At 37.5% G+C, this 26125-nt stretch overlaps 1 protein-coding gene across 1 annotated transcript in view; it reads right to left on the bottom strand.

Moving 5' to 3' along the window:
- Positions 1–6701: 6701 nt before the first annotated feature.
- Positions 6702–26125, bottom strand: part of ACSL3 (acyl-CoA synthetase long chain family member 3) — a 51780-nt gene continuing 32356 nt past the window's right edge. Inside the window, exons 5-16 of the mRNA XM_050902409.1 lie at positions 25300–25409; positions 23900–24038; positions 21870–22020; positions 21142–21265; positions 20790–20861; positions 20139–20278; positions 19230–19402; positions 18057–18131; positions 16827–17018; positions 15426–15540; positions 10560–10717; positions 6702–8270 (exon numbers count right to left, since the gene is read on the bottom strand). Coding sequence (XP_050758366.1) covers positions 8107–8270; positions 10560–10717; positions 15426–15540; positions 16827–17018; positions 18057–18131; positions 19230–19402; positions 20139–20278; positions 20790–20861; positions 21142–21265; positions 21870–22020; positions 23900–24038; positions 25300–25409 — 1613 coding nt within the window. The 3' untranslated portion in view covers positions 6702–8106. The remainder of the gene's footprint in view (positions 8271–10559; positions 10718–15425; positions 15541–16826; positions 17019–18056; positions 18132–19229; positions 19403–20138; positions 20279–20789; positions 20862–21141; positions 21266–21869; positions 22021–23899; positions 24039–25299; positions 25410–26125) is intronic.

The following is a 26125-nucleotide window of genomic DNA, read 5'->3' as shown; positions in this document are numbered from 1 at the left end:
CACATTTTGCTCATAACATCCTTGGTGAGACATAAAGCAGTTAGGCAGAAACCACCATCCTCCAGAAGCTCCATACTGGTCTGCACCAGGTAGGGACAATCCAAAATCTTCTGGCCCTAAATCCTGCCGTGTTGCAGGTCACCTACACATTTGCCTGTGCACGTCAGGGAGCATGAGTGCATATGCACATGCAGATATCCCAGTGGAGTCGCACTAAGTCACAAATTTATCAGCCCATTTTGATACAGAAATTATTCTGGAAAATCTACCCTCCCCCCCCCCCCCAGTTATATGGCTCTTACGCAACTTTGGCAAGAAGGGGGAGGGAAGAGGATGTGATGCTGAATAGGCCAGATTGCTCACTGGCATTCTCAGTCTTCCTGATAACTTTATTACACTACTTTAGCTGGAACCGACCAAGTCCTGAAATGCAACACAATGAAGCAAACCCGTTTCATTTCCAAGAAGCCTGGCAGTAACACCCAGTAAACGTGGGTGAGATCCAGAGAGAACTGACGAGACAAAATTATTAACAAGTTTTAGCAACTTGTTTCCTTACAGCTTGTTAAACAGCCACAACCTACCTTCCAACTACACTAAATAATGGAAACTATGCTTTCCAAGTCATTCTTAAATCATACACTGAAGCTTTAAAGACAACTATAGATACATATGGTACTAGGAAAGGTATGACAATTAGCGAGTTTGCAGCAAGATCCCTGATGCAAACCTTAGTTAGAAAAAAACTGAACTGCATCTGATCTGCATCATTAAGGTAAGTCTCTAAATCAAAGTCTGTATTAATTAGCTAAGCATCCAGGACTTCTTACCACGTTGGGATACAGTGAATTTTATGGGAAATGGATACAATAGTCACTCTCTTTTGCTATTAATATTTTCATATTTCAAAATGATGCTACTTTCTCCCTCACCCCCTCTAGCAGCCTGAAGTAGCAAAAACTCTATGGAAACGTACGGATCTATGTCAAGATCTTGCCATTTCAGAGGGATTAAGGACACTATCCACCAGGTCTGCTGCCAAACACAGTTACTGTTATTGCATATCAATTGAAAGTCATATGAACTTTTCCATCAAAACCATTAATGTTCATAAAGTTGTCTCTCAATTATCTGGAAATAATTACAAAAAACCCCCAGCCCTGCCACCAATAGGAAGCATTACAGTTTTAGAGAAAAAAAATAAACACACACTTGTAATAAAGTAGGAAAGGGCGTATCAGAATACATGGATATTCAGGGGCTGGGGATTAAAATGCAGCACGTGGCTTTTTTCCTGCTCTTGCACTTGGCAATGCTGCATAACCCTGAGGTCTGAAATAAAGCATCTTTTTGACATTACATGCATAGAATATTTCATCATAGACAGCTGCGCCACTCTTCTCAGGCACACGTGTTCACAGCAAACATAACCCACCTACCCCAACAGGGCAACAGTGTTTGCTTTTCTACTAGCCATCTCATACGGGGGACCAGGCAGCAGGTTGGGGATGCCCGTCCAGGACCACACGCAGACACGAGTGGTCCAATGCCCAGCCCTCTGCGAAGGCTGCAAGGTTTTATGTTAGGCAGACAGGCAGTTAAAGCTAAGCAGTGGTTTCCACGTAAAGCAGGAATTAAATGCTTGGTTTAAACCAATATATAATGAAATTTGGGATTCAAATCTTACAGACACTACTTGCTGAAAGTTACAGGTGTCTGTTTTAATACTCAGTAGCTTCAGCAGAGAAAACATTTCCAAATAGTCTGAAATTCGAGCTACCAGCACCTCCTGTCCCTCCAGCCACAGCGGCTGGATCCCACCCAGACAGGCACAGGCACGCACATGCCCACCAGCATCAGTTCTGGCCCAGAAGTTTGGCTTCAGGTACCCACGTGCAAAAGCTCGCTCTCCCAGGAACATTCAGTAATTTCCCAATTTCCACTGGCACCTCAGAAGGCAGGTGAAAACCACTCAACCCTTTCATCCCAAAAAAGAAGTATTTCTACCACTGGCTCCCCAGCACAAAGAAAAGGCCTATCTATCATCTGTTCTCCCCTGGCTTGCTGAGTGCAGACAAATCCACTTTATACGTATGATTGCTAGGGAAAGACGGTGGTAGTTTTCCGCACCGTTCGCCTTTCATCTGCTCTCGCCTGCAAGAGAACTTTTAAAATGGGAGGGCAGGCAGACTGCCTCACCTGGTTCCGGCTGGCCAGGGCGCCCAGCCGCAGCCCCGGCTCAGGACAGAGCAAGGCCAGTTCTAAACTGTTACCACGTGATGCACGTAAGAGCAGGTACAGCTGGAGAAGTGTAGCACAGGCATTGTTCTTCATTTAACTTTTATTGCCAAGATAGAAACTGTATATACACAGAAATATTAAAAGATTTTCAAAAATATTATTGCGAAGTTTTTTGTTTGGTTGTTTTGGGTTTTTTTTGTTTTTTTTTTTTTTACAAGTCACTCCCTTTCCCTGCTGTCTCCCCTAGATTTTTCTGGTGTGGACAACAATAGCAACTCAGGACTTCAATGTTTTTATTTGCAATTTTATTGTATCTATTATTTTTTGGATCCTATGCCTCTCTAATGGCTTCCTTAACATAGTATTTTCTGAAAACTAAGGCTCCTAAAATGGTTACATGTTTATTCTTTCTGAAATTAGTTGCTATAATAAATTACCTACTATAATAGTTCAGAACTTGTTTACTTCTCTTCATTTTATTAAAGAGCCCCCAAAGGCATTTTAGCAGCTGTGGATGCCTAAGGGGAAAAAAACAACAGCAACAACAACAACAAAAAAATCAATTAAAGTGTGTCATATTATCCTAAATGAATTGGAAATAAAACGTTTTCAGTCTTAAAAAAAAAAAGGAGTATTTTTGAAGGAAAGAAAACAAACAACTACTTTGAATATAACTGAAAATCAGGAGGAAGCTGGAGCCTTCTCATGGCTGATTAAAGGGATAAAAATAAAGATCAGCTATGCAGCAGGGAAGGCCAGCACTACGACCCTAGGCATCTGGGGAACCTGGAAAGACAGCCCCAAAAAAAAAGCAGAAAGAGAGGCATCTGTTGAGATGCCTCCAGGTTGGATGGTTACCAGCAACGGTTTGTGAGCTTGTAATCAAAACCTGAAATTTAAGTGCTCAAGACCTCTTAAGAAGTCCAATTGCAAGCATCTAACATTTCTTTGGGATCTGACCCTTCAGCCCACAAACTTAAGGAAAATTAAACACCAAATGTAACTCCTAGTACACCTGGATAGTAAAAAAAAAAATGTCAGAAGCTTACAGCTTTGCATAAGGTATTACCACAGCCAGTGCTCTTAAACAAAAAAGGGTAAATGGCAGATCATATGCAAATAAAATAGACAAAGCAGATGGTAACTTCCCTGCAGTGGAAAACCAGGCTAACTTGGTAACTAGTGTTCCTGCATTCATCCTGAAACCATCGCATTTATTTGGAATATTTGACAAGACTTGAAATTATAGTTTCAAAAGACATGAGTTGGCTAAATTCCCACTACACCAGGTAGCATTTCTACTCCTGAATTAGCAAGCCTTGCCCATAAGGGTGATTACTACCCCGTCCAGATACATAAACTCACTGCCAACAATGTTAACATACAGAAAAATACATCAGCAATATCTGTACAGCACAAATCGCCAAGTAGTCAACCAGAATATTCACCACCTCCAAAGCACAAGCACATGGCTATGAACACAGAAAACTGTCAAGATACCAAACACGAGCAATGCAGGGATGGAGCCTTTTGCAAAAGGTTACCAGCAACGTGAGGCAGGGAGCAAAACAAAAGGACATGCCCACCATCAAACAGGTTTCCCCGGCAATGCAACATTTTGAACTATCCTAACCCACTGCCCTTCTTAAATAGCCACATACTCAACTAACGTGATTTAAATGTACTAATTTACACGCATAAATTATCTAGGCTCAGATAGATAAAAATGAAATGCCACTTAAAAAACTGGACATATGGGGCCTCATTTGTGAAATTAATTTTATTTTTGAAACATGATATCCAATTACAAATAAATAATTCATACAATATAACTCAATTAGGATATACAATGTTCAGGCAGTTCATAGTTAACAAACCAAGATCACACTGAAAATGAGTTTACATTAAATAACCAATTACAATAATATACAACTGGTCATTCAACTAATGTTTCAGCCTGGTCCAAGGTGTATGCAAGTTGAAGATTGTTCCTCTTACCAGTAAAGAAACAGATGTACACAATTTTATAGCAAGTCCAAAGTAGTTAATACATCACAATAATAAAAATTAAAAATGCTGCATTGCCTAAATGTAGTTTTAGTACAGAATAAAAGCTTGTGAGTTTTAGCAGGATAAAGGTTATTGCAAAGGAGTCTTTTGTCCTATAGCAATTTCTGCATAAACTTATCAGCTTTACAGGACGTTTTTAATGTACGGTTTTAATTCCATACCCTTCTCTGCATCCTATCTATAAAACCAGTATGACGTAGGTATGCATTACGTTCTTAGTTTCAGTTGCAGATTGTTTTCGCTTTCATTTCAGCAAAATATTTTACTGCTAAAATACAACTTCCCATTGAGGTATGGTCCTGCTTGTGTCTAAACTGCAGTAACAGCAGCATCAGTAAACTTGCAAGGTCTTTTCTGACATGTAATTTTTTAATTTCCTAACCTACTCCAGAAACACTACTCTCTGCAAAGAACACTTATGACATATAGATTGAATTTAGCCTAAGGTCCTGAAATATTTTTAAAGAACTGTGGGAATTTAAAGGAGATTCACAGCATCCTTGGAATTTCTTGGTCAGTCATTTTTTATAATGAAATACATAAATTTTCACAACAGAATAAGTAGTTACAATTTGGAATGATTCAAGAGTCCTGGGAAGTTTACATTTACAAAAGCTTTGTTAAAAATCCCCCCCATTTTGGGGTCGCTCAGGTGAGGTATATGCCCCTTGCTCTTAGTTTGAACTCAGAAAGACCGTTTAAAAGTTACGGCTCTTTCCATTACAAAATTCCCCACGTGACGGAGACCATTACTTCCAGCCACGCACTTTTCCTAATTTACTCTACAGCTGTCCGCAGCTTCTGGGACATGCGTAACATATTCCAGCAGGTACTTTTGTTGTTCTTGTTACACTGGGCATGGGAAGACACCAAAAAAGAAAAAGAAAAAGAAAAAAAGAAAAAAAAAAAAAGGAGAGAGAGTAGGTAAATTCCTGGCTGGCACATAGCACACCTACGCAGGGTTTCAACAAACTCCCCTAAAGTTGTCTTTCTGCTCAGCAATGCAAGAGCATAGGGTGAGAACATGATTAGCAGCCAGAAGAATCTCCCAGGCACGGCAGTCTACGAGTGCCAGAGCAAGGAAGCCCTACATCTGAACAGCAACTGTGAGGTACCATCCCGTTATAGCCCTGCTCAATTAATGAGAAGCGTGGGCACCCACGGGACAGGCGGCCTCAACAGGACATGGAAGTACTCAGAATCTACCAGCATTAAAGTTTGTCTTTTGTTATAAATCAAAAGAAAAAACATACTCATTACAAATATTTTAAGCCTAAATACATATTTTAAAAGTCTTTCTATCGCCAATGCTGAGACTAGAATTAATGAATTGCTTTATTTTCACATTCTGTAGAAGAAATAAATGTCCACAGTGAATCTGATGTCTAAAGAAGGAGGAACAATACATATTGACATCCATTTTAAACATAAAAAACCTGAACCATAAAATCAAATGCAGTTAGACTGCAACCCCATCCTGTGACTGGATTAGAAGAAAAATTAAAACTACTATTTCCAAACCATTTTAAAAGTTTCATTTATACAATTTATCCAAAAGTGGATTTAAATCCTTAGCAGAATAAAATACTAACTTCAGATTTCTTCTGAATTAACCAAAAGCAGATTTATTTTCTTAAACCTGCTGCACAATGCACCAAGTGATATACATAGTACTTCAGCAATTTATTAATTTTCACTAAGAATCACAAAAAATGTTTGAACAATGTACATCCTGCGCCTACTGCAAACTATTTAAGAACCTGTGGATGGAGCACAGATACCTATTTAAGTATTAGTAATGTCTAATATATGGTGTGACACTTCCCTACAGACTTGGCAATTTCCACATTTGGATTCTTCAGTCATTTTCCACCATTAGTCTTATCGCTATTTGCCAGAAGGTTTTAATTTACGATCTAGATATCTGAAGGCATTAATCTCATAAATGCGGTTCTGATTTCTTTTTGTTGCTTATATTTCCATTTGACTAGTTACACCAAAATTCAATAAATGGTAACAGTTTTTCATAGACAGCAGCAGGGGAAAAACATGAATAGTGGGAGAGATGGTAATGTAACAAAATACAGCACAAATCTTCTCATCGTTTCATCAAAACTAAAGTACTTGATAACTCTCAACTCCTATGAAACTGCTTTCCATAATCAATGGAAAGTATTAATTTAAATAATATTTCAGATTTTTTTAAAATGAGAATTTGCATATCAAACATCTCCCAAAACTCCCACATCACAAATGCTAACAGCAGGAACTCCCTCCCCCAAGCAAAGCTTCTGCCATTCAGAATTGCTATATGCTACCATAGTAGGGTCCTAAGCGAGCATCAAGACCTTGATTTTTAGTACAAGTAAATGATACACGAGAGAATAATCTCCAAGTTAAAGCCATTTTAATATTTGCTCCATCACAAAGTTGACTGAAGTATGCCTTTTCACATTCTCATGTAACCCTGATTAAAACATTCTGTCTAGAAATATTCTGAAAACAAAATTCACATCTGAAACAAATCTAAACACTCTCACTGAAGAAGAAAATATCCCCCATAGTTCTTCAAACAATATTCACATATCTATAGTAAAACAGAAACTGAGACTCCTTCCCAAAGTAAGAATTGGGCGTAACAAACCAAGCAACATAAATAACTCTGGCTGACAAATACTTCGAATATCTGTTTTTAAAACAAAAAATGCTAAACAAAAGAACACAGAATTAAAGGGAGATTTTTAATGGCAGAAAGGGCAGCTAGGCACTGTGTGAGCTGAGAACATAACTGTCATTATGACTTTAAAAATCCCCCCAGTAAGATCTGGGTTGCAGCTAGGGCAGAACAGGGGTCTTGCCAGACTTTCACAAACAACGGAAGAGCAAACCCAGTGTAATATCCAAACCTAATGACAAAAGCCAGAAGTTGTTACAGTCCCCCTGCTAAAAACTGTCAAACTTACAAAGTGTTAAGTGAAATTAACGCTGAGAGTTCTTATTAGCTCTACACAATTCAACTACTGGATGAAATGGTCATGAGCTATTTAAAAAAGGAGTTTCTGTATTTGAGAGATTATTCGTAGGTTTAACTTCTGCTGTGTTAATAGCATCTTTTGTATTAAACAAGCTTTAACTAACACCTGCAAGAGTACCTGCCTTTATGCAGAGCTGTGCCATGACCATCTTTTCATTTTCAGATAAAAAATAAAAGTAACCATTAGGCACAAACCAAAGGTCTATTACACAAGCTGGAATGTCAAACATTTTCTCCCTCAGATTTACACAGAACAATAGCACAGCAGCAAATAACCTGGTCCTCTGTTCACCAATGATCTCGTTACAAGCATTTTCAATGTAGATAATGTCACAACATCAATACCTTCTTATCTTTAAATAATTAGGTAAAAAAAGGCCCCCAGTATAACCATTTCTTATATAGCCAAGTTCTCTCTATATACATCCGAATTTTAAAGATACAAATAAAACATTATACAGGATTTATAAATGTTTAAAAACTTGAGGCTTCAGAATCATGGTTTCCCAAAAAGACTCAGGAAAATCCACAGACTGACAAGGTAGCAGAGAAAACTGGAAAAAAGGAGACAGACACAAGTTTGCTGCCATAACATTTTACTAAACTTGCCAGTCATCATGGTGACGTTATCAGAAATAACAGTTTAGGCTGCAAATGAGGAATGGTGGTGTTGTGTGTTGATCTCAAGTGTTGAGACAGGCAATTCAAGTATTTCCTATTTGATCCGAGCTCATTGTAGCAAAGTGGTGCAGAAAAAAGAATTATTTTACATTTTTTCCATACATTCGATCAATGTCCATTTGATAGTATGCCGTAAGCTCTTTGCGTTTTAGTTTGAACGCATCTGTCACTAGACCAGTCTCAGGGGTCCAAGGATCAGGGCTCAAACGAATTTTTACTGGTATTTCAAACTTCTCCAGATTAGCTGTAAAAATAAACATTTTTAATACAAAATGTAAATGTAACGATTTTTCTACAATTAAGCACAAAAGGAGGAACTGTATTCTCACACAGAAAAGCATGTGACATAAATGAAGAAGTGCTCCTCAAACCCCCCACGTTAGCTTTGAAAACCCGTGTGGTCACAAGCAGAGTGACAGGATCCACTAGTAACTGTTCTCCAGTCTCCCCAGAAATACTGCAATAAACCCCAGCTGTTTGGGTATCTGTGCTGCTCCCTGACTTCAGAAAAGCCTCAGTGCATGGAAGTGATATCCTCAAAATATACACTGTTGTATCAGTGTTACGATACTCATCTTCTGGAGATAAAGTCTTAAAATCCATACTACTTAAACTTGAAAAAACGGGGGGGGTTGTGTTTTTTCCTGATAGTCCTAAATCGTTCAAGAAAGGTAAGTTCATACGGTAGCTGTTCCCCTTACTGAAACAGAACAGTGCTCTGCATGTTATACCGTCAGCACAAAACACTGTATCATTTGCAAGAGCTTCTGCTATGGCTTCAGACATAAGAGAAGAAAAACAACTAAGAAAAGTAATCAACAGATGGGTAATATTAAAAAAATCTACTTTCAGGTTAAATAAAAAACAAACAATCCACAAATGTATAATTATCTGGTGCAGCCTGCCACTTCTAGATTTTCCTGTACCTTTTACTCCCCTTGACATTAAATCACTGGGTTTGGATTTTTTTTGCAATTTAGCACTAAAAATCATAATTTTACTTTAAAAGCAAAGCCTATGATACCAAAGTAAAAAACAAAAATATTAAAAAACCCATCAAAATGTGTAAAACTGCCTCAGTATTAAATCAAATATTCTGTTTCATCAATTTTAACAACATATTTAATTCTCTTTAGAATAGTTAGTGCTGCACAAAAACGAGAAGGAAAGCGACTTTGTACATGCTCTCCATCACAGCAGCTTCTTAGAATGACTTTGCCCATACGCCCCATGCAGTGAAGACAAATGGACTAGAGATATGGGGCAAGGGAAAAAAAAGTCTGCTGCAGTATTGAGACTGAACTCATCGTAACAGTATGCGCCTGTAACAGAAGTCTGCAAATATACTAATCAGAGTTTAATACATTCACAAGTAATATGGAGAAGAGATGAAGATTAACAAGACAAAGATTGTTGGAAGTGTAAAGTCATACAGGGTAGACAAGATGAGGACAAATTGCAAAGAGGTGCAGAAGGACATCATGATACTGAGCGATTGCAAAACAGACAGCAGAAAACATTCATTGCAGAAAAGTGCATAAGAATGCCTACGAAAAACAAATTTAACATCCACAATGACCATTTAAAAAATATTCTATGGTCATAACTGACAGCTTTATGAGAAAAGCTCAGTGCTTAGTAATGGTCAAAAGCAAAAACAAGGCAGAAATTATTATGAAAGAACAAACAAAATATCACTGTGCCACTGCTTAATTCTGCACCAGAACAGCTAAACAGACTAAGGCCAATTAGCGCGAAAAAGATACAGCTAAGAGGGAAGTATAATAGACACTGCAAAAACCCATGACGGCCATTGTGACTGTTCACTGCCTCTTCCCATACAAGAGCTCGGCAGAACCGAATTGAACTAGCAGAGGGCAGGGTTAAAACAAACAAGAGGCATTTCTTCACATGAACACAGCTGAGCTGTGCAACTCCGCCACAAGATAGTATGGATACCGATACAGAATATTTACGTAACTTTAAAAAGGAAGAAAAGTCTACTGAAAATTATTAACTACAAAGACACTGCTTTCAGTTTAGGAAATCCCTCAGATGCAAGTCATTGGAAGCTAGGAGAGCCCCTGTCACCATGGGCTTATTTCAACTATGCATAGGTATGTAGCATGTGAGACTGTATGATACCCAAACACACATACCGTGGATCTACAGATGACCCATTCTTTTGGATCAGCAGCTAAGGCCAAAAAGATACTACAGGACATCTTAGAGAGCATCAGATAGACACACACACACACACATATATATATATAGGGAACTGAACCGAGCTTGTTAAGTTTGCCCTGTTTTTATATTTTTTCCTCAGCTATTGCCATGGTAAAAAAAAAAAGTTATATGAACCAAAATGACTGACCCAACTCATGTTTTGTTGTTGGGTTTTTTGTATTAAAATTTCCCTTCATATGTGTTCTATGAAATATACACGTTCGAGGAAATATTTTTAGGGCCTATGCTTATCTGTTTCACCGACATTATAGTTCACAAGGTTAATACTATCTACCCAGCTACTCACCTGCCATTGCAGCCTCAGCTAGCACCTTCAGTACCTCTTTTTCCATCTCAGGACTGTTACAGATCTCTTCCCAGGTTCCTTTAAATCCTTTCTTTCGAGCTAGTTCTATGAGCTCCTTTTGATTTGGCACAACAAATCCAATGACATAAGAATGGAAACTGAGAAGTATAATGTACTTTAGTATGAATTTTGTAAAGTTAACAAGTCTTCAAAAATAACATTTCGAGTTGGGGCGTCTGCACTTCATACAGAGATATTGCTCTTAACAGTTGGCTTTTGTTCACCTGATAATCTTTCTGTAGTAGTATACAAATTACCTTTGCCTGCTTAAAAATAAGTAGAAAGAGAAGCTACTTACCTTACAGCAACTGGATTGCTTCAAGGTGTGCTGTCCATATGCATATTCCACTGTGTCTCATGCTCAAAGCTTTGGGGAAGCAGTACCCATACGATGTCAATGCGCCCTGCCTCTCCTCATGTTTTGCATCCCGGTATGAAGACTGGTGTGCGGCTTCCCTACCTCAGTTTCCTCTCAACTGCAGAATCCAGTTACTGTAGAGGAGTAGAGGACTGCAGTGAAGAGGGGTTGGAGAGCAGGTTGTGGAATGAGCATATGCACAACACATCTCAAAGAACGCCTGCTTCTGTAAGGGAAGTGACTTCTCTTTCTCTTTCAAGTGATTGTCCATACGCTCACTCTACTGTTGGCAATCTTTGTCTGCTCCTGATATGTCTAGAACACACGAAGCTGTGATCTCAAAGTCTTTGGACAACACTGAAGCACAACTCCCCCTGAAACAGTTATTGAAGATTTTTCAGATGGTGTAAAGTTTAGAGAAAATGTAAACAGAACCTCACGTAGCAACTCTACACATTCTAACAAAGCAGATCACAGAATCAGAGTGCTGAAAGCAATCTCAGAAGATCATCTAATTCATTCACCTGCCTTGAAGCAAGGTCAGCTACAGCTAACAGATGTTTGTCTAACCTGTTCTTAAACATCAGACAAACGCTAATGCCAATGCTTCATTATTCTTAGCACTGGTAAGCTGTTCCTGATGGCTTTCTGACTCTTCCTCTCTGCAGTTTACATCAGTCGTATTTTCATACAGCCAATAGTCAGATGTTCCTCTCCTTTCCACAGAAGCCATTTATTCGTTCACAGACTGTTACTTTTTTTTTTTTCCTTCTCACCTTTCTAGTCTTCCTTCCTTTCTTAAGTTTCTTTAGGAATTTAAGCAATGCCCTTTCCTCCTACGTCATGCATCACAGATCTCTGCCCAGACGTTCCCATTTTTCTCCTGGACTCTTTTCAAGAGGTCCACCTTTTCTGAAGTGTTGCATGTGGAACTCAGACCCTTCAATGCTTGGCAGAGCAAAAAGATCACCGTGCATCTTGCAGCCTATACATCTGATTATGCCATATTATTTACCTTCTTATAACAGCATGGCACTTGTTGACTCATGTCAGCTCCTACAGAACTGCTACCAGCTGGTGGTCCTCATCCTGTATTTTTGCAGTTTATTTAGGTGTAAGTATAATTTACATTTCCCCTCTTTAAACTGACCGCTGTTTTCAAGCAAATCTCCATCTAGTCAAGCTTGCTCTGAATTCTAATCCTGTCCTCCACTGTACCTTCGGTCCTGTCCCACCTTAACCATCTACAGATTTATTACATCTTTTCAACTCTCTCTTTCACCAGACAGATCATTACTACAAAATACAGAACCTTAACCCCGGTATGGAGATTACTTCAGCTTATCCTTTAAGGTCTCCAAGATAATTTAAAAATACTAACTCTAAATACCCTTTTGGTTACTGTACATTGCAATTTTCTCCTTTGTTACTGGTATGCATTATAATGGGCATCTGACAGCAGCTGCGAAGACTGCACAAAAGTCCATTACAAATAAAGGCTTCGCTGGCATCATCTGTTGACAAGATTTGCCTGTTGGCTGGCTCGAAACCATCCTCACTTTTCTGTTACTAAGAATGTACTTACAGAAAGACTTCAGATCAGCCTCAGTATCACTTACTGCTTGCATCTCACCTTCTGTCTTTGCCTCTCTCCGATTCCCTCCCCCCTCCCCATGCTATACTCTGTACTGAACCCTTGTAACTTCATCTAGGGTCTACTCTGTATTGTGTATGTATTATGTACGAAGGCATCCAGAACACAAAGAACTCTGGCACTTTCATCCCTGGTTCCTGTAGTCTTTTGACATGCTTAAGGTCATGTCCAGCAGTATCACCAGTGTCTCCAGGGATAAACAGCATATAGAAGTAATCAGCTGGCTTGGAATCAGCCAACTGTCATCAGAAGCCTCTAACTTTCGGTTCATCTAAAATTCAGCCTCTTGAGCAGAAGCATACTTCTTCTGGACAAATGGGTTCATCCAACTATGCTTTTTCCTGGAAAGAGCACCTTGGAGCTCACAGCTCCTGGAACATGTAGCTTTTCATTCTGTACCACTAAGTTAAATCTTCACTTGTTGCAGTTCAAATGCTAAAGCACTGTTTGTCTTGAAAAGTATCCTGAAGACTACATATCCTCTCTGAAGCAGCTACTTCCCTCTCCACTACTGTTCCTGCTGGAGATCTTTTGAATTTACTAGCTTCTTCAGTCTTGGAGGTCGTAACAACAGCATGAAGGAAGAAGTTTTCAGAATTTGGTCCTCAGGACCTCCTTAGTCATCTCCTCCATGCTAAGAGATTTTGCCAAAACGTCTCTCCCACATTAGGCATCCTCATTCCCTTGCTGTGCTTGAGATCCTACCCAAGTACGGCCCTCAGACCTATGGTAAGAGACATATACAGTGGCACTACATGTTCGTATCACCATTTCTATTCTGTAAAGTGTGGTCCTTATCAGTTCTCCTTGAGCTTCCTGCTGAGAACTCCCTTGGTTTTTCTGCCATGTTTGCTCATTCCTCAGGTAGCTACTCATTTTCCTGACATGATGCTTGAGACCCGCTGAATGCATCTTGGATGTGTGAAGTGCTGATAAAGCTATAGGAGTCTCCTCTGAAGGAGCTCTAATCATGATTCCTTTCAGCAAACATTTTATTCCTTATCTCACTGAGTATTTTGTCTGAAGTCATCAATTAATATAGCTTTTGAAGCACCGATATCGTGCAAACACTTTTGATTCCCTGCTACCATGTTCAGGGGAGCTTTGCACTCCAAAAATCTAAGGTCAAATCACAGATTTAACCCATTTGTAAAAGTCTGCCCTCCTTGTCCTTTTGCATGTGGGAGACAGAACAGCTACAAATGAAGGACTCCTCTTGCATACGAGATCACCCAGGCAAAGTATAAGGAGAGACAGGATATGAGAGAGGTCATAGGCACTGCTAACAAAAAGTCTCCGAGCTCACACTGCTGAGGTGAGTATATACCCACAATGAAATGTGCATATGGACAATCATTCAGAGAATCTGTATTACATGGCTACTTACGCCAAATTACACACATGAAAGTATTAAGAAATACAGCAGCAGCAGAAAAACCAATCTGAAGCGTACTTGGACTCTGTTTGTAAGTTACCTTTAAAAATTGCTCATAGGTTTTCCTATTTTTAAGTAATAGACAAGACACAGACTATCAGAGTCAAGTGCCTCTCTGACAAGTGCAGTTTAGCCTCCAATGTTATGTTGACCTGGCAAAATAAACACAAAATTTGATAGTACAATTCCAATAGGGAACTTCAATCCTAGAACAGTAGAAATCGCCATCTGTAGGAACCTCTTTCTCCATAGACTACAGAGGGTGCTCAGAACAGGCACATAACCTCATGCAGTCAAAGCAAGTAAACATGAGACTCACCCAACAGGTCAAAACCACAAATAAAGCTTAATATAATGGAATTTTTCTCAGCAGTGGCATGCTCAATGCCTGTTAGCCTATTGATCCGAAACTGTCAAAACTGAAGTTACAGGATGACTACCATTAATTAACACACACAAAAAAAAAAATACCACAGAGAACCAGGTGAACAACCCAAAAGTTAATTTTCTATTTGTTACCACTGAGCAATTCTCTGGTATGCTTGTCCTGGCCTCTTTCAAAGTTATCAAGTGGGGCTTTTTTGGCCATACTAGAAATCAGAATATTTCTGATCATTCAGAAGCTCCAAAATGACTTTCCAAACATCAAAATGACAACATGAAAAAAAGACCACCTGAAGTATATTTATACATGTAAGTCTATATTATGCACAGGTAGGAAATTCTAGAAATAGAAACTTAAGACATGTTTGAGCCCTTATGTGCCTAATTCAGTAGTACATGTAGAAAGCAAATAGAAAGGACATTTGATCATAATTTATTGTGCGTTTGCATAGTATTTACAGAGTGTTTTCTCTCAAGCTTCAAGGCTTCTGCTAGTGTGCTGCAGGGATTAAAGTATTTTTAATGCGCAAGCCAGCTTCTGGGCTGTTGGTGTTTTTTTCCCCTCGCCTTCCTCTGAAGTACAACAGTACTTCCTCTGAAGAACAGATCACAGCTAAATACAGCAAGGAACAAGGTGTCCTAGGGTTTCTGTAGGTAAAAATCTCTAAAGTGCTTGAGTGATGTCTGTTATGAATGCAGTCAGAGCTTAACTGCTTTTCAGATTGGGAAAAAGGGAATGAGACAGACTCATTCTTGGCATTTTCCAACAGATGATGGAAAAAATGGGAATGGAAAAATAAAAACATACATTTCAGATGTTTTGGTTTTGATAGAGAAAGTTATTCCATTGTATTGTAAGTAAAATCCTTTTTCAACTGGTTTAAAAAACTCCACACGTTGAGTGGCAAAAAATTTTGCTTACGGCTTCAGTAGAACAAAGAATACAGCAATAACAAAGGATCAGCTGCCTCTTACCTGCTTGCATACGCACAAATATTATCTACCAGTGGAACATTCTTTAGAGCTGCTTCTACTTTGCCAAGAGAAACATATTCTCCTGCCTGGAGTTTTACAAGATCTTTTTTACGATCTATTGAGGAAAAAAGGAATTAAGCGTTAATTACAGAACACAAAACTTTAGACATTGATTTTATACTTTTCTGAAATGTATCTGTAAAAGCCAAAAGGTAAGCTGACTCATGTTTGGTGAACGTATCAGAAACATTTAGTATCAGGTTTCCAGACGTCGCATTTTATCAATCTGTCCCTCACTTAAACATGAGACACATTTCAATCTCATGCATTTTCTGCCTTTAGAACAGCATCTCCTATATAACTGCACTGGCATGCGAATTGAAGACAACTAGGATTATGCAAAAGCCAGTGTTTAGCTAGAAGCTTTAGCTAGAAGCACACATTTTGTGCTGTCTGGTCCAGATGCTTAAGGCAGGAAATGCAGCATTTGGTGACATTTTGTTATTTATTCCCAGGCTAAATCCATATTTAAAGAGCAACTGTCCATCTGTTATTTGAAATACAACAATAGGAACCAAAAATTAAGCCCAAATTACTTGAGCTTATTGTACATAGCCCAAATGCGGCAAAGGTGACTACAGGGCCTTACCCACTTAGCTGTGATGGCAGCCAGGAGTACCTTTCCTTCACTATATACCTTCATGCTGCTTTGTGCAACCAGGCAAGGTAGTTTTGTAGCTGTCTGACCTGTTTGACCAGTGCAAGGCAGCTGCAATGGGACCTAAGATTCTTCTCATATAATAAACCAAATAAGCTTAATTTTCAGGATTAAAGAGCACCCTGAATCACCCACTGACTTCAAGAGAGACACCTGGTAGTTTATAGGGCACCTATTTTTGTGCCTACAGGTGTCAGAATTATGAGCCTATCACAGGCTTATGTATAACACCTTTACCTTAGCATATTTTTCCCCCAGTTCCTTTATGATAAAGAGATATTCTTAGTATAAAGAATGGCAAGATTAAAAAAAGGCTTATTTAATTCCTGAGCACATATTACCAAAAGAGCCCTTTCACTGAATCAAATTCCACACTTACAAATTATAAAATCTAAAGCAGCTTATCTAGCTCAATTAGCCTATATTTAACTCTCTAATTACTACCCAGTCTCACTAACAGAGTGGAGTCAATGTTAAGACTGTTTTAAAAGGAAGCAATTGTTTTAAAAATCAACTTGTAAAACACACAATCAAGTTTACATTAACATATCAGAATTTCCCTGGGATACATGGTAGCGCTTTAGGTGGCATGCCAAGATATGGAGATTTTTTTTGGTTAATTACAGTATTTAGCAGCCCTGAAAAATGTGTATATATATGTTTACCTGCATTTATTAACTCACCAATAATTTTTAGACATCCATCTTGATGAAACTCTCCAATGTCTCCAGTATGGAGCCACCTCTGCCCATTCTCATCAACACTGAAATCTTTTTTGGTTCGTACTTCATTTTTGTAGTAGCCCACAGTCACATTTTGCCCTCCGATAAGAATCTCACCTCTAGGATATGGCTTATCAGTGTTGTAATATCCACCTAAAAGTACATTTTTTTATTACGTTAACAAGAATTAAAATATAGTCCAAAGCAAGAATTCCTATTATTTTTACTATTTAAATATAGAACTAAACACTTTAGTAAGTCCTTAGCCGAAGTTACCACTTGCCCAAATAGTTCAGCAAGAGAAGAGGTAGTTCCAATTCTTTTCAGCATATAAGAGAGCTATTTAACATGTGTGTTTACAGACAGTGAAATTCACACACATGCAGAGGGCAAATGCCATCTCTATGCAATCTTTCTGCCAGGACTCACATGCTCTATCAGTTTCATACAGGCTCGAATAAAAAAAAAAAAAAAAAAAAGATAAGATAAATTTCACCTTGTATTTTAGGAAAGAAAAAAACTGTAAGGTTTCACATTAGCCCAGAACACTCTTACGTATTATGTATTTCTACTCTACAATACATAAAAGCCTACAGTGAAAGGAAATCATCTAAATACATTTCAAACTTCATTAAATATATTTTTATATAGCATCCATTAAGCTTCCATTCCATATGCCAATTTTTAAATGATTTTATTAATGAAGACTATTTTAAAATAATTTCTTAATGGCAACAGAAGGTATCATGCATGTACTTCAGTTGAAGTCTCCTGAATCTAGCACCTCTAAGACACAACATACAAGACCTGCACCCTGTCCTGCAAGAATATGGATCTAAATCAGAAAGAGGTACAATGCTGTATACATTTACACAATATGCATATGCAATTATAGTGACTGGAATAGAAGAAATCGTATAGCCAAAGAGAGTCATAATACAACCTAGTCAAAACTCCACTCGCATTAATAGCTTCTGTCTAGATATTTGTAAGTTTAAAAACCACTGAGAAATTTATTTTACCTTTTTTCTCCCCCAAGATCAAACTTTTATAGGTAAAAGTAGCATTTAAAATTTAAAAAGCCAAGAAGTCATCTTCTAATTACTACTACTGAGCAAAGCCCAATAGAAAAACAGCTATATAAAGTTCTTACAAACACACTATAATGTAATAACATACAGAAATTCTCACCTTCTTCCCAGTTCATTAACTTGATTTCACAACAGACCAAAGGTGCTCCCACTCTCCCTGTAGTGTAGTCCCAAACTAGAATTTAAAAAAGAGCATTTTTCAGAAAAAAATTTTACAAAAACTGATTAGAAAAATCTTCGTTGTCATGCATCTTATTTAGTGAAAATTAACTGCTATTTATTTCTGAAATTTAATTCATAGAACAGAACTTCCAAGAAAACCAATGGATCTATCAAGGTAATGCAGATAAAATCCTTATCCTGCAAAGAGAATAGATGGCTGTATTTACAGGTACCTCCAGTCATACCAACACAACTTTGATAGTAAGCTGGCCATGTGGATCACACTTCAGAAGCGGCACAACAACTTTAAATAGTGTTTGCTGGACTCTGAAATAAGTAGCAATATTTCACAATGATTCAGGAATTCTACATTTTGATTCACTTTCCTGAAGTCTCAATCCCAAACACTTCTGCATCTGGGCACCTTCCCAAAAGAGCATCACTGGAGAATACATCATTTGTATTACAGCTCCACTTTTTTTTTTTTTTCCCAACCTACTGAAGAAGCCATTCCCAAAGACCTCTTGGAATAAAAACCACATCACAGCAGTGTGTGGGTCACCAAGGAACATAATACATGTTCTACAATCCAGCATAATCTAGCAATGAACCTTAGATACTCCTCATATGATTCCTAAGTAGATCACATCATTGCCAAAAAATAGCAGCTCTGACTGCTTCTGCCAATATGAGTGAAATTTCAGGACTAAAAGGCAACTAAAACCATTAAGTTCTGTTATATGAAATTAAAATCTGGTGCAGGCTTTTGCATTCCATTTTTTATTTTCCTAACTTCTCAATATACTCACCAAAATTAGATATGATTTATTCAGTTCAAGTGGTAAGTGCAATAATGCCAAGATCCCATTCACACTATTACAGGTTTCCCTATCACAAATGAGAAGATTCATTTTATATGTAGGTCACCAGCTTTAGCGCAATGTGTCAAAATTAGTACTCCTACTGTTTTATACATTTATGATTACAAGTAATTCCCAGGATTCACCAATTATGTTTGGTGGCATACACCAAATGAATAGACTGTCAAAGATGATACGTGCAGAGCACTCAGCACAGATCACAGCACTCAGCTGGATGCACCAACACCAACCTTCCGTGATTGTTCCAGCTCCAGCTGATTCAGTTAGTCCATACCCCTGTCCTACAGGGCAACAGAAACAAATGTTCATAAACCGCTGAGTTGCTGCAGAGAGTGGAGCTCCTCCACAAAGCAGGATGCGAATTTTTCCACCTAGCAGCATTCGTACTTTCCGGAAAATAAGGCTAAAATGCAAAGATAAGAGTATATATTTGTTGCTTAGAAACAAAACAAGAGAGTACCTAATTTTGTATCTGAACTGAAAGTTTCCACCATCTTCAAATAAACTTTTATGGCACTCAAGGACAACTTTGAAGGAGCACATTTAAGTTTTCAAAAACACAGGCACCAATTTCTGAGCTTGTTTCCACATTCTAATTTGAAGATGGGTTAAACGTTTTGAGAATGTAGATTTAGTAAGACAGTACTGTGACTTTCTCCTCAAAAATCATTTTAATAAGCTGTATAAAAATTTTGCAATTATATTTTCCTTTAGTCTCACTAAAGTTGGGAGTTGACTCGATGATCCTTATGGGTTCCTTCCAACTTGAGATATTCTGTGATTCACTTCTGTGAAAATGTGAAGTCTACAATTATCTATAGGAACAGACTTCCCATCTTACCCAAGAATTGTATAAATCCATTATTAAAGTTCTGATGAAAATAATGCAATGAAAATAAATCTCCAATCAGTTTCAAGTTAAATAACACTCACTTAAATTGTATCAGTAAATATTGAAAACCTTCACACAAACTACTGATTTGTTGTTTCCATTTACACTTAATTACAGACTTGTTCATGTTCAAAGTGTCAACATTAAAACAAAGAAAAGCACAAAAAAAAAAAAATCAGGTGGTACTCATGTGGTAAGACTTTGATAAGCATTTTTTTGGTGCCATTAAAAATAAAACTAAAATTACCTATCACAGAGCGGGGTAGTGTAACCTTTGGAAATCTGTTCCATTTTGTAGTTGTAGGCCAATATAAATAGATTCCGCTGGAAACTAGTCATTTCATTCACTTTATTCATGACATTTTTGTAGATCCGATCCATAATTTCCTAGTTACATAAAAAGATTAACTTTAACTCAAAGAAACAGAAATCCTAAATTCAGTACAACAAAAAGGAAAGACAATCTAGGCATTCTAGTACGTTCCAGATGACAACCCAATCCCAGGTTGCTTCCTCTTCCATTGCTAAGAGATAGCAAGATGTTCACAGAAAGGAGGAAAGCAAACATCTGAGCAGAAGCACTAGTTAATCCCAAGCTGCCTGCTGCCAACTATCTTTATTCCATTCATTTACTATGATGGACAATAGATGACTAATTAAAATGGCAATCTAATCCCCATAGCTATTTAAACTTTGAAAAGTGTTGACACTCATATGATGAATGTTTATCCCCAACACACAAATAAATACCAAAAATATTACTTTAAGCTAGCTTAACATCAAAGGTTCTACCTTTTTTATTTAAATGATCATTGCATTAATTTTGTTGTTAAAAATTTGAATTATGAATTATATTTTTAAAATAATTTTTTAAATTATTTATCCTTCAGTTACTTACCGGGACAGCTGCCATGAGGGTTGGCTTAAGTGTAGTAACATCACCTTTGCTTCCTTTCTTTATTTTAGAGGACTAAAGCGAAGAACAAGTTTACTAGCAGACACGTTCAAGATTTTTAACATGAGAAGCAAAATGACATAGCATATCTTTCAAACAATCATTTTCATTTAAATTGTATTTTAACAATTAAAACTAGTCCAGAGCACCAGTCATGACTACCACCAATACCCTGTTTCATGAATTGTTGAAAAGAAGATTTGTTGTAGCATTTTTTTAAGAAATATTACAAAGATCTGATGTAATTTTTTTTTTTTTTTTTTTTTTACCATAAGGGCTAACATCTACAACGTACCTGGTCAGCTAATGTCTGAGGCGAAGAGTAACCAATGCGGCACCCGTGAGACAGACACACAAGTTCAGCACTCAGCTCCAGAACATGGGCAAGAGGCAAATAGCCAATATAGATGTCTTTTTCCCTGTAAAGAATTTTTAAGAGATAGGTTTATGTTGTACCATTAGAGTCCTCAGACGAGTCATTAAGCTAAATTTACACAGAGCTTACTGCAGAACTAGAGAAAGTGGAAAAATGCCTTTGAGGTTGAGAATGTATTTCAAATAATATGGGTTTTGTTTCAAAAATTGCGTACTACATACTGTAGGTTTAAGGCATGAACAAAGTGTGATGTTTGCAACCATAACACACAGTTAATTATCTTGGGATGAGTAAAGGCAACTCTGTGGACAAGATTAAAAACTGCACCAAACAGAAAGAAACCACAGAATTTAACACTAACCAAAGGAAGTACTGCTTAGGGAAGCTTTCAACCACTCTAGTGCAAGGTGGCCTCACAGGCTTGTGTCCCAGTCTTGCCCACATACAGAAGATGAGAGAACAAACAGCACACGAAGTAGTAATGTCATTTAATGCAGTACTGGAAGATGCTCAGACACCAGTGCATAGTACGATGTGTCACAGACAAAGCAATATAAAACAGTTAATATTTTACACAGTAATTAATCTAAAATTATATGAAACTACATGACTCCCTTATTTGCTGGTAAGTAACTGTTGCTACATACCCCAGATTTGGAATCCTCTCAGCCATTCCAGTTATCCCAGCAATTATGTTGCAATGGGAGATCATAACCCCTTTGGGAACTCCTGTGGATCCACTTGTGTACATGATCACCGCGATATCCGAGGGCACAGGCCTGGCCTGCTGCTTGTTTCCTGTAATTTGTGTTGAAAAAAGAGAATGTATAATGTGTGGAGAGCCTATCAGACTGGGAGACCTGATGTACTAACATATTTCAGCAGTCATTCCAATATAACACTACACAACTATTGCTATTACATTTTGCTTTTGGTTAAAAATATTGTGGTCAAGCTTAAGTGCCTTCACAAAGAGTAGGAACTTCGTTGTATTAGCTGAGCAATACTTTGAGTGATTGTCCCAGTCTACCACGACAACACTTTTTCTGTTATGTTTCCCATATTCCTGCAGAGAAGAGTAAAATGGGCAGAGCTTTGGCTTCTCCAAAATGCCACTGAGCTTCACATCCTTAGGAAGGTATGCTGCACTGGTTCCACGCTGCCACAGGGTCAACCCCCATTTGCAAAGCTACTTTCTCACGCACTCCCTGGCAGGGGAACAACACGCTGCCTCATTTGCAACACCTGCAGCAAGGCACTGCTGAGCCAACATGAGGTCCAATTTCTATAAATATTTAAAGGAAGTTCAATTGCTTTAATAGGATTAAAGTGGCTGTTAAATACTTGCACCAAGAGCAAGAAAATACAAAAACAATTGTATTTATTCAGGAGGAAAAACTGCATAACGCGCAATACATGCGGCACAACATATAAGCTGAATGAGAAGAGTGAAAGCATATTTAATAATTTCCCACTCACTGAACCCTGTCCATCCTGCATAATGAACAACACAGAGGAAAAAAACCATAAGCAGCAGCTCATGTACTTAATATAATATTAATTGAACATGCTTGACCACAAACAATTTATTGTAGTATTCCACAATTTATGAATGGTTAACTTGACAAAGATAATACTCCTTTATTACAGTGTATAGTCTGTGACATTTAAAAGACTGAAGAAAGAAGGATTAGACACCTTTTTACATAGCACATAGATTAACAAATCTCAAGGAGCTAATTAATTATAGCCATATTTTTTTCTGCTGTTGTTGTCTGAAACAGTTTTAATAGTACCTAAAACTGGTACATGAAAAGGGGAAAACCATCTTTTAAAGAAATTAAGAGGTCACAATGTCGGGAGCAAACCTGCCATTCCCCTGAACATCAACAGCAGATGGATTAACCAGCCACCCTACTCCTAAAACAAAATTCAATCCAATATTCATGTGCCTTCAGTGGTTCAAAGATTCTGAAAACACAAAGACTAAGAACAGAAGAAAGCAACTACTGATATAATGAAATCTTAAGATATTAGGTTTAGCAGCTCTTCAGAGCCAAGAATAAAATTTTGTTATGATAATAGTTAAAACACCTTCTGAAATTCTGAATTCTAATTCTAAAAATGTTACATAGATTGGAAATAGATTTCAAGAAATTTACATAGTATATTGATACTTTCAGAAATGCAATAAAAGTGACAAAGTTCCATCAGATTTAAATGCTATTTTACATTTTGTTATTTGTGAATTTAACAAAACTTAATAGTAGCGAATTACTGACCTCTTTTGCTATAAAATGCACAATAATTTTCTCTGTGTGCTCTGGATAACCTGGTTTTAATATGTCTGATCATAAGAATGCTTTCTAAGTTTCTATCCTGGCCTAAATGCTTATCCTAAAAATTATTCTTCAACATGTGACACTTGGTTGTGGAGAAGACAGTTTTTATTAAAAGCATTTTACTCTGTTGAAAAACAAACCAAAAAAAACACACCCCAAAATCCAACCACAACCAAACCAAAAAAACCCACAGATTTTATTTAACGAAAAAGCAGATGATAAAAGGTTAATCACTGCATAATTTTTTGAGATCTGCTATTTCCCCAAGTTTACTCAACAGGGTCAAAGTAGGACAACAAGTGAGATGATCCAAATAGAAAGAAGAGATAACCTACCAGTATCTGCCTTGGCCCCCATAGCTTGCACAGAAGCCATAGTGTGAACAATGACACCCTTGGGAAACTCTGACCATGTTGTTGGTTTGCCATCCACTGTAATAATATGTCGCAGCAGTGGAACTTGAGAAACAATTTCCTGTGGAAATAAACATGTGTTCAGAAATCAAACATGAGGTTTGTGCCAACAGAAGGAAAAAAGAAACAAAAAAACCTATCGACTGTATACATTAAAAAAGCACTGACATAAAAAATCTGAGGATTTAAAATATCAGAGGATAAACTTGTCTAGCTCAAACAGCTGCAAAGCTTGAAACTTTCCACATTTAGATTTGCAGGACTGATGGAACTTTCTACTTACAAGTCCAAAAACATTTCCAACCATTTACTGATCTGCGTCTTATTTCAAGAAAAGCCCACAAATAAGACTCCAATGATTTGTAGAGATAATTGACTTTACACTCTCATAGAACACTGAGAGAAACTGGTGACACTGAGCTCACAATAATTATGTTGCTCCTTGATTACTATGCTATTTAAAATAAGCCGCAGTTAAGCACTAGTTAAGCATTGTAAGAAAAATCTGAGTTCTAAAACATTTATCAATGTTCTAGTGGAAGAAGAGATAATTATCATCTCTAGCAGAAGAAATTCATTCTCCTACTGCAAGCTGAAATAAATGTGCATTGTATACATACTGTCATTCTACTAACTTAAAAAAGAAAAAGGTTTGGGAAATTCTCATTCAAAATTCAGCAACAGTGCACAGTTTTTCATTAAAACAATTCACTTATGTGAAAGGTCTATTTCCCCCAAAACACATGATGATGAAACTCATGCAGATTAGTTGTTCCACTTGTGTATTCAATCTGGATCAGAAAGTCAAGAAAGTTTTTTGACTGGTCTAATATTTAATAAGCCTTCCCCCACACTGGAAAACAGCTCTAACTCTTCGAGCACCCATCTTTAGATTTAAGAGCCATTCTCTGCTGGGAAAACATCCAACAATAAATCAGGAGGATGATCACATTAGCTATTCATATAGTGTTTGTACATTTTTCTGTTCTTCCCATTTGCTTCAACTGATAAATTTATAGGCACTAAATCCACCCAGAAACCGTAGCAGTTTCTTGTAAAGGTGTTGTTCCAGGCAGCACTGCAGCTCTTCAAAAGTGCAAACTGCTCATCCTGTTCTCCAGAGTCATTGAGGAGCCTAAATCCCACTGAAGGCTAACTATAGTTTTTTCTGTACATGAAGACAGATACATAAATCTTATTCTAAAAGAAGTGTCTGCCCTATAGAAAGGCAATAAATCATTGTTCCGTACAACAGAACTATGCTTTTCAACAATACTGAACAGATACACTGGAAAGAGATAGACAAAGAACAGTTTTCTGACCTTCAATTTCGTTTGCATCAATTCTTTACTAGTAATGATGGTGGTCACCTCCGTTTCATTTAGCCCATGCACTATTGCTGGGCCTCCCAGAGTAGCATACAGAGTAACAACTGAAACAGAAAATGGGGGGGGGAATGGTGAATCTCTTTGTTACACTTTCAAATATAGTTTACAATAAAGGGCTGAGATTAACCTATTTAAGTTAGGCAACACAGTAAAAATATTTGTCAACTAATATAAAGGCGGTATAGTTTTGTGCTTTAAAAAATACTTATTACATGGGCTTAAATACAGCGTAATTTTCAGTTACTCCCAGACAGAATAAAGAACAACCACTGTCTATATGACCGTTTACTATTTTTCAAGGTCTAACTAGAGGTACCAAAATCACATTACCCTATGTAATTCTCTTCTAGATCTACTCTTGTACCTTCATGGCTTTTACCATTTTAAAAGTAGGCATCTGTTCTCAGTTTAATACACGGTTTAACAGTCCTCTCGTACACAGCAAAGGAACAGCTTTCATTTACGTGACTTCTCTTTTCAGAATTCACATGCTGTTACTAGCCTTTTACAAGTGACTGCTAATAACAAATTATTATAACTTTGTAATACATGTCATCAGCAGATTAATTCTCACACTCAGTAATAATCTGTGACTATCATATTCTCCCATCTATTTAAAACAACATAATAAAGGTTTAATCATCACAATCATTAGACATTGAACTGATATCATGAGAATACAGAATAGCAAGGAAAGAAAATATTTAGGAAATTGACTATTAGAAACACTGTTTCCTGTATTTAAGGACAGCTCATTAGC

This window comes from Gymnogyps californianus, chromosome 10 (assembly GCF_018139145.2).
Source record: "Gymnogyps californianus isolate 813 chromosome 10, ASM1813914v2, whole genome shotgun sequence".
NCBI classification, from domain to species: domain Eukaryota; kingdom Metazoa; phylum Chordata; class Aves; order Accipitriformes; family Cathartidae; genus Gymnogyps; species Gymnogyps californianus.
Note: the sequence above shows the minus strand (reverse complement) of the source record. Positions and strands in the feature narration are given on the sequence as shown.